At 48.0% G+C, this 13,591-nt stretch overlaps 1 protein-coding gene across 2 annotated transcripts in view; it reads left to right on the top strand.

The window, feature by feature from the left end:
- Positions 1-6,905: 6,905 nt before the first annotated feature.
- camkk1a (calcium/calmodulin-dependent protein kinase kinase 1, alpha a) overlaps positions 6,906-13,591 on the top strand; it is a 30,125-nt gene continuing 23,439 nt past the window's right edge. For both annotated transcript variants that reach the window (XM_084474722.1, XM_084474723.1), the window contains exon 1: positions 6,906-7,164. In XM_084474722.1, coding sequence (XP_084330848.1) covers positions 6,943-7,164 — 222 coding nt within the window. In that variant the 5' untranslated portion in view covers positions 6,906-6,942. The remainder of the gene's footprint in view (positions 7,165-13,591) is intronic.

Genomic DNA, 13,591 nt, shown 5'->3' with positions numbered 1-13,591 from the left:
GTCTCATAGCACTTATTCAATCAGACTTGCCGCTGGATGAGTGTGTACTAGACATTACAGTCTGGAAAATCAGGCTGAGAGAGAGTGAGTTGGTCAGTAGCTAGTTGTCCATTCTGTTTCAACTTTATAATACCCTTTTTTACTCTCATCAAAATGGCCCCAGGCTATAAAGCATACCCCCCCAATGTTTCACAAGCTAGGCCAGAGAATATAATCTGTTGGATGTTAACATGATATGTGTGTTGCATGACATCATTACATTAATTAAGAAATCTGTTCATACATTGATCTGGATAGCCTTTGTCTGCATGCCCAACAACTGAAATCATCGTTATGTCCTCATTCGCTCATTGGTTAACAGGTCTACCAATAGAAACTTGTCTATGTGTGTTTCCATACAATCTGCAGCAGCCCTCTTAGCAGAGGGGCGGGGGTGTCTGTAAAGGTGGACAGATTGAGATGAGTCAGGCTTAACCAATGCCGTTGTTGATACGAGAAGAAGATGGCTGAGAAGTGATTGAGTTTTCCTGCTGACCTTTTCTCAAGCCCTGAGCACAACAGGAGCTAGAGCCGCGTCCTTCCATGAGTGTGTTGTGTGTCGTGTGTCACACAACACACACACACACACACACACACACACACACACACACACACACACACACACACACACACACACACACACACACACACACATTCTCATGCTCTTGATTTAAATTAAAGTAATGTTTGATCTATTGTTTTTTAGAGTTTACTGCTAATGTGTCGTTGAACAGTTAGTACAGTTCTGCCTCTAGTTACTACAGTTCTGCCTCTAGTTACTACAGTTCTGCCTCTAGTTACTACGGTTCTGCTCTATAGTTACTACGGTTCTAGTTACTACGGTTCTGCCTCTGGTTACTATGGTTCTAGTTACTATGGTTCTAGTTACTATGGTTCTGCCTCTAGTTACTACGGTTCTAGTTACTATGGTTCTAGTTACTACAGTCCTGCCTCTAGTTGTGTTCTTTGGGCCATTGACCACAGTCTGGCGTTGATGAGCCGTATTCATTCCTTCGTTTAACCTCTGTGTCTCTGCTCCACGCTGACCCTGTTCTTGTCCTGTGTGTGAGGAGCACAGACATGCGTGCGCCACTCATAGTGTACACAGTTGTACTGGGTCATTGTTTGTGAGGAAATATTAGGTAATTACTAATAATTGTATTAACATAAAACCATTAGAGATATTGTCTATGGATCGGATGATGCATTCATTTTCTCGAGCGCTGTTGATTGGATTTATAAGTTGATTATATCCTTCATTATATCGTCATTTATTTGCGAAGGCCGACTCGCCTACCTCGTGTGTGTGTGTGTGTGTGTAACATTTCTGCCACCAGCCTAATTTGTTGACAATTACCTGGTTCCCATCAATTATGATGTTCTTTGTTTTTGCAATCTGCACCAAAGATTATTTAGAACATGTATTCATCGAGAAACGATTGAAGAAGTATAATTATACCGACTCATCATATCTAGTCAATTTGATGAGCTGAATGCCAGGAGCAGGAGCAGAGGTATGAGGACGTGCTCGTGCTGTCGCTCTGAGAAGGTGTGCGGAGGGGCTCTGACAGACCGGGGATGGAAAGGGATCAGGTTTACCTCCCTGCTCCCCGGGGGACTCGTCTGAGGGTGGAAATGAGGGACTGGGGTGTGGTGGTGGTTGGTGGTGGTGGTTCATGGAGCATCATTCAACGTGGGGGCCTCTGCGATCTCCCCCGGCGACAGGATTGAACGTCACACAGGTAGTCCGTCCCCCACCCCCCTCTCCCAGTGAATGGAGCAGCACTGCAAGAGAGGCTTTGGAAGAGTGGAAACAAAGCAGATAGTGGTGTAAGAGGTGGTGCTGCAGGAAACTAGGTGCAGGAGGAGGGTGTGCGTGTGTGTGCGTGTGTGTGCGTGTGTGTGTGTGTGTGTGTGTGTGTGTGCCCCCGCGGAGTCCTGAGCTCCGCCTCCTAAACTTGTCCTTACTACACGAGTCGTCTCCCGACTCAAAGGAGAGAGAGCAGGTGTGCCTCTTGGCTTCCTGTCTGCCTGCCTGCCTGCCTTCCTGCCTGTCTGCCTGCCTGCCTCGAGGCTGGCCTCACGGAGCTCCGTCCTCCTCAGCCGGTCTTCCACCAGGGCGTTGTGCTTCTTGGGCAAGCAGTCGGGGAGGGAGATCCTTCAAGCGTCCAGCAGTCATGGCAGAGCTTCGGCCCCAGTGTGAGAGTGAGTAAAGAGGAGTGGAAGAACAGTAATCTCAAATGTATGAGTATTTATATCTGGAGGTTAAGATGTTCCTGTGTGAATGTGTGTGCGTGTGCTAAGGCCCCTTCAGGTTCATGTGGACCCAGAGGAGCGTTTAACAGTCTCAGGGATAAGGGCGACCGGTGTATCACCTCCCTTGACCGGATTATCCATGGGATTGAATTAAAGGGGAACAGGGATTAGAGACACAGTGTGAACATCCCGGTTGGAGCTAATTCCCTTCCCAGCTACACCAATGGGACGTGATGTACCTCCGTTTTGAAGTTAAATTTTCTCACCAGCAGCTATAGATGGAGTTTGAAGAGTTGGACAGTTGAACACTATATTGGTTGAAAAATACAAATAATTGCATTTTTTGGCATGATGGATGTTTCGTGTTTGTATGATAATTTATAACATTTAACTTAACTCGCACAAGACTTTTATTCTGAAATGGCCTGGCCATCCCCACAAAGCTATTATTTGCAAACCTGATCCAATGGTTTCCACAATGGTTAGTGTCAAAGCTGTTTGTCGTTATGGTATTGAGTTTGTCTTTCCCTTATTTGCTTCAGATTTGCGTACACTTTTGGCAGCTAGGTCGGCTGTTGCATCTCCCATCTCCTGTAAACATTTGAACACCTTCAGTTAAGTATACAGGATTATAGTTTGAGAGGTGACAACAGGACACATTGGGATGTCGCCTGCCATGCTATCAATGCAGGCTCTGTTCAGTGGCTCTGGAACCGACCTCTTGTCAATATGTACCGTGTTGATCACATCGACTCTGGCCTTTTTGATGTCACCCACGCTGCTAATCAAACGCCTACACCGTCACACATCACACATCACACGCGGCACAGCGGCCTCCACTGCATTTCCTTTCCAAAGGAAGAGGCTAGAACGGATCTCGAGTACATGTGCTCACCCTCTCTCCGAATCGATCTCCTCCGGCCTACGTTTTTTGTTCCCGAGGTAAAACGTTAAACGCTTCATCCCCAGCACTGAAGCGAGCATGGAAAGAAGAAAACAAAACATGTTTGTCAAGAGAAGCGACAGCCCACATATTTTTCTGGCAGAAGACTCGCAAAAGCCTGACCTTGGTGCTGACTCTCATCTCTTCTTCTTCCTTCTCTCCCAACTGAAGTCATGAATCATTAAATCAGTTGGGCAAGGTAGCAGCCAGGTTTTGTTCCAGGCAGTTGCAGAGAATAAAGGCCTGCAGCTGTTGATTGGTTTAATTCATCGCTGGAAGGGACTTTGTTTCCCTGTGCTTTTATCAAGGTAATAAGAAATGACCCAATTAAATGGTTTTGTTCCAGAAGCAATCGTTTTTCTCCATTTAAAAAGAATGGCCTTTATTGAATCTGCCAGCTTAATTAAGGGGACTGCTGGCCTATTCTGTTAGTATGATTGATTTGGCTTCCTGCCTTTCATCAGTGTTGTGCACAAGCTGTATTTATATTTTAATACCCAAATTGATGTCCCTCTGGTTTGAGGAGCTCTTTGATTGAACAAATGTTGGAATATAATTCTGATAAACCTGCTTTCTTCACTCGCGCTGCTTCTACAACTATTACTAATATGACGGATGGATCAATAAATAATTTTTAATTTTGGAGTTTTATTATATTACTCATACCACCATTCAAATCGTTTTGATATTTTGATAAGATGGGCCAGGATTGTGCAGGTGATTCGCTTGGTTTGCGCTTCCTTGACAGTTAAATCGTGTTAACGTAGCGCAGCATTCTGACCGGCGAGCGCACGGTTGTTAAGCCACGTCATGTTATTCTTCCTTGGGCCTTGACCAGGGAAGATGTCATTTGTCAACCGTATGGAGTTAAGTGTGAAAGTCTCATCCATGCTCAGTGCTTGGTTTAAAATCCATATAGTGTGATCTGTGATGACAGGGCCATTATTTCTGTGTGGCCGGTTTGAAGCCAGGCTGAATACTGATGCGGAGGAAAATAGATTTTTATAACAGCAAGGGATGTTTTCTACTAGCGGAGGAAACAATGGTCATGTTTACTGGCCGATGTTTCAAGACGTCCATCATGAATAAAATACTCTCGCTCTGTTGCCTTCAAATAAAATTCTTTTCTCAGGATGAAAAAAATATTTTACATTGATCGGTCAAATCACTAATTTGAGCAGTGGAGCGTTGAGGTGTGTGTGTGTGTGTGTGTGTGTGTGTGTGTGTGTGTGTGTGTGTGTGTGTGTGTGTGTGTGTGTGTGTGTGTGTGTGTGTGTGTGTGTGTGTGTGTGTGTGTGTGTGTGTGTGTTCATGCATCAAGTCAAATGACTCCATCAGACAATGGGTGGTAGCCATGGGCAACTATTGGTGTTGCATTACACATTGTACTCTGATCAAGACTAGCATGTTGTTAAATTCAAGACTAAAGAAGCAACACATTACTCAGTCTGTCTGACATGCACAGACACACATACACACACACACACAAGCACGCACTCACGCACATACACAAGCACACACACACACACACACACACACACACACCTCCCAGTTGATGTTAGGATGATTATTTACAGCTGTAAGAGCGAACAGCTAAACGTATTTGCCTCCACTAATTAGAGCATCAGCTCTTAAGCTGGTCTCCAGTAACACCAGCATCCCTCCCCCAGAGGAGAGCATACGGGCATAAGTCTGTGTGTGTGAGTGTGTGTGTGTGTGTGTGTGTGTGTGTGTGTGTGTGTGTGTGTGTGTGTGTGTGTGTGTGCGCGTGCGCATGTGCGTGTTCTGTGCATCCTGCCACATTACCATAGTCATTTAGCAGGCAGAGACATCTCCGTCTGTTCGGTGTGTTTATATCGATAGGTGGATGGCTTAAGTGCCAGTCTGCTCATGTGTCATACTGATGCACTGTTCTTTGTGTCTGCCTACTGTTTTGTTCTAACTGATATCAAACAAAGGCTGGGCATACCAAAAAAGACCTAATTATACCTAATTTTAATAACCATTATCGACCACAACAATGGGACTCGTTTTTACACCTGGCAGGGCGTGTTTCTGACCACACAACGCATTTCAGGAATAGCTTGAGCAAGTGGCTGCCTCTGCTCCCCGGAGACGGGCGGCTTTGGCTGCAGTTCAACAACATGCGCTGCTCGGTTCTCCGTGTGTACCGTTGTTATCATTTCCCAGACCGTTCCTCCATCACCACCTCCACCACCACGCACACCCCCACCTCCCGGGCGCACCTTATGTACACCGGCGCGTCGGCCTGAGATCTCTTTCCTTTCCTCTCCGCTCCGCGTCGAGTCCACTCAAAAACAAAAGGTGTGCAGATAAGTGGCGACACAGCATCGGTATGTGGACACTTATCTGCATACCTTTTCGTTTTTGGGATGTGTGGAATGCTACCTGGGCCGGCCAGCTGGGCCAGAGGGCTTTCATAGACTCCTCCCACGCACGCACGCGGCCAGCTGCTGCCACCGCCACCGCCACCGCCGCCGCCACCGGCTGTGAGGAGAGATTTTCACGGGAGATGAAAGGAGGAAGGCGCGATAAACAAATTGCAGTAAACGCATGAATCAGGTGGCGAGCTGTTACAATCAAGCGCTTACACATGTCGCCGTGTGTGTGTGAGTGTGTGTGTGTGTGTGTGTGTGTGTGTGTGTGCGCATGCACACGGGCACACACACACTGCATACATCGACACACACCAAACACAAAACACACGGGCACATACATGCACACATGAGCACACACAATCTGCCATACATTGATGGACACAGACACACACTCATACATATGTGCATGTACACACACACACACACACACACAAACACAAAAAAAAGGTAGCTAATATCACAACCCCCTTGTGTGTGTGCTTGTGTGTGCGAGCATGTGTGTGTGTGTGTGTGTGTGTGTGTGTGTGTGTGTGTGTGTGTGTGTGTGTGTGTATGTCTGCTTGCGAATTTGTGCGTCACACATTTAGAAGGTGATACACACAGGGCCCCAGAGGCATTGAGAAGAAGGAACTGTGCAGGGTCCAGACATGGACTCATTACCCTGGCTGGGATCACCAGAGGGCCACAGGGAGGATTTATCTGCTCCGACATTGTTTATCTGACCATCGCTGCGCTGTTAAGAGGAACAGGTCAGGGCTAGGGTTAGGGTTAGTAGAAAGAGTAGAAAGAATTGTTGGAACTTGCTGTAGGCTAATCCATTTGTAAAACAAGCTATACCGAGAAACAGGACGTGATGCATTCTGAAAATGAAAAAACAATCATTGCGAAGCACCTCGATCTATCGTATAGGTATGTAATGAATGGCAGGCTGCTCTTTGTTATAGCGGCCATTGGTCAGAGAGGTGAAACCCTAACCCTGTGTGTGTGTGTGTGTGTATGTGTGTGTGTGTGTGTGTGTGTGTGTGTGTGTGTGTGTGTGTCGTCTTGTGTTCCAGGCTCCTCCAGGCACTAGGCGCCTCCACCCCCAGGGCAGGCCCCCCCGCCCACGTTGATGCTGCTGGGCTGCCCTCCCCTAGGCTCTCCCCTCCACCTCCACCTCCACCCCCGCCTCCTCCCTCTTGCCTCTCCCTCCCTTCACCCCCTCCTCCCCCTCCTCCCCCCATCGCCATGGCGATGAGCAGCGCCCGGCGGGCCAGTGAACCCGGCGACTCGGCAGACGAGCCTGCCGGCGACCTCGCCGACGTCATGGCGGCGCTGACGGCGTGCGACTCGCCGTCGTCGGCGCCCGGCGCCAACGGCCTGAGGAACGGTGCGGCGGGGGCCAAGAGGAAGACCATGGCCAGACCCCCGCTGACGGGCAGGAAGCTGTCGCTGCAGGAGCGCGGGATGTACCAGGGGGCCTCCCACCGCGCGGGGCCCCGCAGGCCCACCGTGGAGTCCAAGCGCGTGTCCATCTCCGACGCCCAGGTGAGGCTCGCCGCCGTTACCAAGGTGACGTCAGTCACCGTTACCCAGGTGAGGCTCGCCGCCGTTACCAAGGTGACGCCAGTCACCGTTACCCAGGTGAGGCTCACCGCTGTTACCAAGGTGACGTTAGTCACCGTTACCAAGGTGACGTTAGTCACCGTTACCCAGGTGAGGCTCACCGCCGTTACCAAGGTGACGTTAGTCACCGTTACCCAGGTGAGGCTCACCACTGTTACCCAGGTGATGTTAATTATCATTACCTAGGTGATGATCGTTACGCATATGAGGCTAATGACCGTTACCACGGTGAGGCTAGTGATCGTTACCACGGTGAGGCTAGTGATCGTTACCACGGTGAGGCTAGTGACCGTTACCACGGTGAGGCTAGTGACCGTTACCACGGTGAGGCTAGTGATCGTTACCACGGTGAGGCTAGTGACCGTTACCATGGTGAGGCTAGTGACTGTTACCACGGTGAGGCTAGTAACCGTTACCATGGTGAGGCTAGTGATCGTTAACCAGGTGAGGCTAGTGACCGTTACCACGGTCAGGCTAGTGATCGTTACCATGGTGAGGCTAGTGATCGTTACCACGGTGAGGCTAGTGATCGTTACCACAGTGATGCTGGTGATCGTTGACCAGGTGAGGCTAGTGACCGTTACCACGGTGATGCTGGTGATCGTTTACCAGGTGAGGCTAGTGACCGTTACCACGGTGAGGCTAGTAATTGTTACCACGGTGATTTTGGTGATCATTAACCAGGTGAGGCTTACCCAGGGGAGATTGTTATTCGTTACTCAGGTGAGGTTAATAATCGTTAGGCAGGTGAAGTAATAATCCATAATTGTTAATAATCATTCATTCTTTTTGTGGGTCACATAAAGACATGGAGTGTAGGAGGTTGTTGCAATATGATGAAAATAGGCCCTTCAAATTGTAAGAGAGAGAGTGAGTAAGAGAGAGAAAGAGCTATTCAATTTATATCTGATAGCTCAAATGACTGTACGACTGTATGATTTGATGTACTTGATTGTGATGACCCTCGGTTGGACTGTTTAGATGGGGTCGTGGACCAGGCACTGCGTGTTCTGCTCCTTTTCAATCTCAGATAGTTTTTATCTCAAGGATATTAAAATACTGTTAGATTAGAGACAGGCACATTAATGCGACTCAGGATGTGCTTAAGCAGGCATCACTTAATGAATCGGGGTTGGCTAATCCGTGTGTGTGTGTGCGTGTGTGTGTGTTAAACTGTGCATCCTCACATGCGCTTGTGTGCAGTGTTGGGAAGGTTACTTTTAAAATGTATCCAGTGTTTTCCAGCATGCATTTTATGTGGCCGTCTGCCCAAATATCCAATAGACATTCCGTCTCCTCTTTGCTCCATGTTGAGCCACGACTCATTTTCACCCGACGGTCCGACAATGTGCTGTTACCTCTAATCAAACAATAATTCCCATAATGCGCCCGGCTGAGCGGGCCTGTTACTTCCAAAGAGGCGTATGCTTTTTAGAACTGGATCGGACCGAGGTGCGTTCGCTTTCACATCTCAAGCGAACCGCACCAGGGTTCATTTGGAAGCGAACCGAGACCACCTTTTTAGCGAGGTCTCGGCCGGCTGATTTGGTGCGCTGAGGTGGTTGCATTCACTCGTTTAGTGCGCACTATTAAATGCTGTTGGTGCGAAAGCACCCTAGAGTGAATAAACTCGTGAAACCGAAGTATCGTCATGTAATCCATGGATTTCAACAACGTATCTGTATTCTAAATACGAACTATTTAAATTGTAACTGTAACGGAATACAGTTACTTGTATTCTGAATACGTAACGCCGGTACATGTATTCCGTTACTCCCCAACACTGCTTTGTGTGTAAGCGTAGTAAAGGCTCAACGTGAGTGATCCTAAAGAGTCGATCCTAAACCCTAATCGATTTGCAGATGAAGAACAAAGCAGGAACGTATACGATAAACGTCACATGACATTATATTCAGCGCTGTTCCACACGGGTCCGATCCAGCCTCTCCTGCTGCAGACACCCTGGCTAGGCCGGTGCTCCAGCCTGCGACCTCCGCCGACCTACTGCAGACCACCGCGCCGCCAGGCCCGTCACGGTCACGGCTCCGACCGACTGCCACGGCGCTTCCGCTAGCATCTCAGAGAGCTGGGGGAGACAGCACTGCCCCTGACAGCCCCTGGGGCTGAGAGTGAGAGAGGGAGAGAGAGAAGGAGTGAGATGGAGAGAAAGAGAGAGAGAGAGAGAGAGAGCTCTGACAGGCGTATAAAGACCGGTCGACGAGGAGGAGCGAGAAATGGAGAAAATCGAGCCTTGAGGGAGTGCTGCTCGGCTGTGAAATGGCAGTTTGCTTCCCTTTCGTCTTGGTTTCTCTCGGTTTGAAACTGAATTTCCCTTGGCTTAAATCCTGTTAGACTCGCGGCTCCTGTGTTTCCTGAAGAAACGCAATTTCAAGAGTGAGCCGTAGGGGAACACAGCAATATGCTGTACGACCACGCTGTAAAAGAGGGTTACAACGCTGAGACCATGACCATAACCCGTAAAGGGGCACTGTGAGACAGTGTTTCATAGATTCACATGGTCAGGGAACAGGCTCTCTCACTCTCTCTCACTCTCTCTCACTCTCTCTCACTCTCTCAATTCCTCTGCCTCAAGATTCAAAGGGCTGGAACATTTCAAAAAGATAAAATATTGATAGATTACATTTCTTTAAGAAAGGGGAAATCGTCTAAAAATACAATACAATATAATACAGATTCAGATCCATTCTTCAATCTCTTTCTGTGTGTGTGTGTGTGCCTATGCGTCTCTAATCTGCCTTTTGTTATACTCACTCCTCTTTCTCTCGGCATGAATGTAATTCCACGTGGGAGGATAGGATGAGCATCAAAACAGCCATTCATCGCCATGTGTGCGGTGAGGATTAGGAAATATAATAACTGACCATGCGGATCAGTGGTTTCAAATCATTCTTCTTTGACCTGTTTGACCCCATCTCCTATATCCATCCATACCTCATCTTTATAGGGATTCATCCATATCCACTCAGTTGTTAATCCCTGGTGGTTGACTAACAAAACAATAGCCAAACTATGCTATTTGTATATACATTTTTCAATAACAGACATTTGAATACATTACGCAATCTGTGATATTATTATCCACTTTAAATCCAGTATTGGAAATGCCTGCAACACTTTTTTTTATGCAACCAACATTTCAACACAATTCTACCAACTAATACCCCAAATCCCTTCCAAGCTTTCTACTGAGAGTAACTGGGACCTATTAAGGTATTTCTTAGTATCAACAGTCACATCTAAACATCACATCTAAATTTGTAGTGAGATCTTCTAATTAATCGTGTCATGAAATTCCTGGATCCAGAACACGGTGTGTGACATTCCAGAATTCCAGAGTTTCAGAAGGGAATTGTGTGTGGGAAGGGTGTGTGTGTGTGTGTGTTGGGGTGTCATCCATCTGACTCCACGCTGTGATCAATCTGTCAATCTGGATTTATTAAGGCCCCAGAAAACCATTTTTCCATTCCATGCCAGATGAGCCTGTGTGTGCGAGTGTGTGTGTGTGTGTGTAGTTTGTGAGTGTGTGTGTGTGTGTGTGGGTTTGTGCAGTGCACGCAACTAGCCGCTATGTTGTGTGTGTGTGTGTGCACACAGCCTATGGCTAAATAGTTTGAGTGTGCGTGAATGGTTGCGTGTGTGTGTGTGTGTGTGTGTGTGTGTGTGTGTGTGTGTGTGTGTGTGTGAACTTGCAGCTGGAGGATTGTGTGTGTGTGTGTGTGTGTGTGTGTGTGTGTGTGTGTGTGTGTGTGTGTGTGTGTGTGTGTGTGTGTGTGTGTGTGTGTGTGTGTGTGTGTGTGTGTGTGTGCACTTGCAGCTGGAGGATTGTGTGTGTGTGTGTGTGTGTCCTCGGGGCTGGCTGATAGCCGATGTGGCACTCATCCATCAGGCTTGACAGAGTATTAGCGGCAGCGCTAAGTTAACAAGACAGTACTCTGGACCGCCAGCACCCCTCCCCCTTCCTCTCTGCTCTGTCCTCTTCTTCTCTTCTCACATTTGATCTCTTTCTCTCTTACCCCCACCATGTCTCTCCCTCCCTCCCTCCCTCCCTCCCTCCCTCCCTCCCTCCCTGACCAACACATCCCCCCCTCTCACTCTCTGCACCCCCCTCAGTGTCACTCTCCAGGACACCAACTAAATCTTCTTCTGTTGAACTGAATTGTTCCTCCAGTATTCTCACTCTCCCTGTTAGCTTCTCTCTCTCTCTCTACCTCTACCTCTACCTCTACCTCTCTCTCTCTCTCTCTCTCTCTCTCTCTCTCTCTCTCTCTACCTCTACCTCTCTCTCTACCTCTACCTCTCTCTCTCTCTACCCCTCTCTCTCTCTCTACCCCTCTCTCTCTCTCTCTCTCTCTCTCTCTTTCTCTCTCTGTCTCTCTCTACCTCCCTCTCTCTCTATCTCTACACCTCTCTCTCTCTCTGTCTCTCTCTACCTCCCTCTCTCTCTCTATCTCTCTCTCTCTCTCTCTCTCTGTCTCTCTCTACCTCCCTCTCTCTCTCTATCTCTACACCTCTCTCTCTCTCTCTCTCTCTCTCTCTCTCTCTCTACCTCCCTCCCTCTCTCTCTCTCTCTCTCTCTCTCTCTCTCTCTCTCTCTCTCTCTCTCTCTCTCTCTCTCTCTCTCTCTCTCTACCTCCCTCTCTCACACTGCTCCTTCCTCCCGCCTGCATGCACGCCCCCGTCCGTTTATTCTGAGCTGTTTTGCTCCTGAACTTTCCTTGGCTGGTGACCCCCCCCCCCCTGTCTGCAGGGGAGGACTCGTTCACGACTCGCCGACATCGCCTTGCGTAATCTCCTCGCTCTTCTATCGAAGCGGTACAGTCACGGTTAACCTCCACCTGCTGCAGCCCACATCTCTTAGATAACGTGTGTCTCCAGACTCATCCACACTCAGTAGTGCTGGTGCGTCGGAGTGTGATGGAGGTGCACGGGGGAATTTAAGAAAGCCCACGCCACTCAGCAGCTCACATTGCGCCGCCTTTATTGGTAGTTACTCTCTGGCAATATTGTCTCATGGCAAATGCACTTATTGTAAGTCGCTTTGGATAAAAGCGCCTGCTAAATGCCCTGAATGTAAATGTAAATGCAATATCCTGGTCTTCTATACATCTAATATAGAAAGACCAGGACTTGGTAGGTCTTGGATGATGGGGTTTGGTCTTTCGGTAGTCAAGAATTAAATTAAGAATGGCAATAGAAGAAAATTTGTCAGAAATGAATGAATGAGAAAATCAGGAGTCATTTTTTTTAAATATCGTCCATTTCTACTATTGCGGGGGGTGGACAAACTGCCAGCCAAAACAGGCTTCCTCCCCATACATTTCCCCCTGGTAAACATGTTGAAGCCCAGCAGTGCCTCCAGATATTTCCCACTGAAATGATGAGGCCACTTACCCAATCCATTTCCTACGTGACTCTGTTTACTGCTCCCTCGCTCTCTCTCTCGCACTCACACTCTCTATCTTTCTCTCTCTCTCTCTCTCTCTCTCTCTCTCTCTCTCTCTCTCTCTCTCTCTCTCTCTCTCTCTCTCTCTCTCTCTCTCTATCTCTCTCTCTCTCTCTCTCTCTCTTCCATCCCCTCCCTCGCTCTGCATCTCTGTATTTCTCCATTCTTCTCTCCTCCTCTCCCTCTTCTTCTCTATCCGTCTCCCTTTCTTGTTCTCTCCCTCCCTCCGGTCCAGTTGCTCCATCTCCCACTCTGCTACAGTGTAAGGAAAGTAATTTTGAGAATAAAATCAAAATATCTCTCCCGTCTCCAAATTTCGTTCCTCCCAATTTCTGTCCCCATTTCATTTCTGTCTCTTATTACTTTTTCCTGGTAGCAAAAAGTGGAAAATCCATTATTTCCTCTGGTTTATTTTCTCCCTACAATTTTAAACACCCAACCGCCCACCCAAACAACGGCCGCTTCTCCAACCACTGTGGCTGTCACTCTTTATATCACTCTTTATATCACTCTTTATATCACTCTTTCTCTGTCTAGCTGGGGTCCAAACTCCCATCTGTCTCTGTCCGTCTCTCTGTCTCTCGGTCTCTGTCTGTCTGTCTCTCTCGCTGTCTGTCTAGATAGCTTTGTCGCTGTCTGTGTCTTTCTCACTGCTTCTGTCTGTCTGTTTCTCTGTCTCGGTCTGTCTGTCTCTGTCTGTCTCTGTCTCTCTGTCTGTCTCTCTGTCTCTCTCTCTGTCTGTTTCTCTGTCTCAGTCTCACTGGCTCTCTCTGTCTGTCTCTCTCTCTGTCTGGCTCTCTCCTTCTCTTTATATGTCCCTCTGCTGTGTTCCCTACTCTCTGCTCTAGCGATGTGGTTGCCATGGAACTGCAAATCAGTCATTTA

Source organism: Micromesistius poutassou (assembly GCF_964030765.1).
Source record: "Micromesistius poutassou genome assembly, chromosome: 10".
Lineage (NCBI taxonomy): Eukaryota > Metazoa > Chordata > Actinopteri > Gadiformes > Gadidae > Micromesistius > Micromesistius poutassou.
This window is presented reverse-complemented; position numbering and strand designations above follow the sequence as displayed.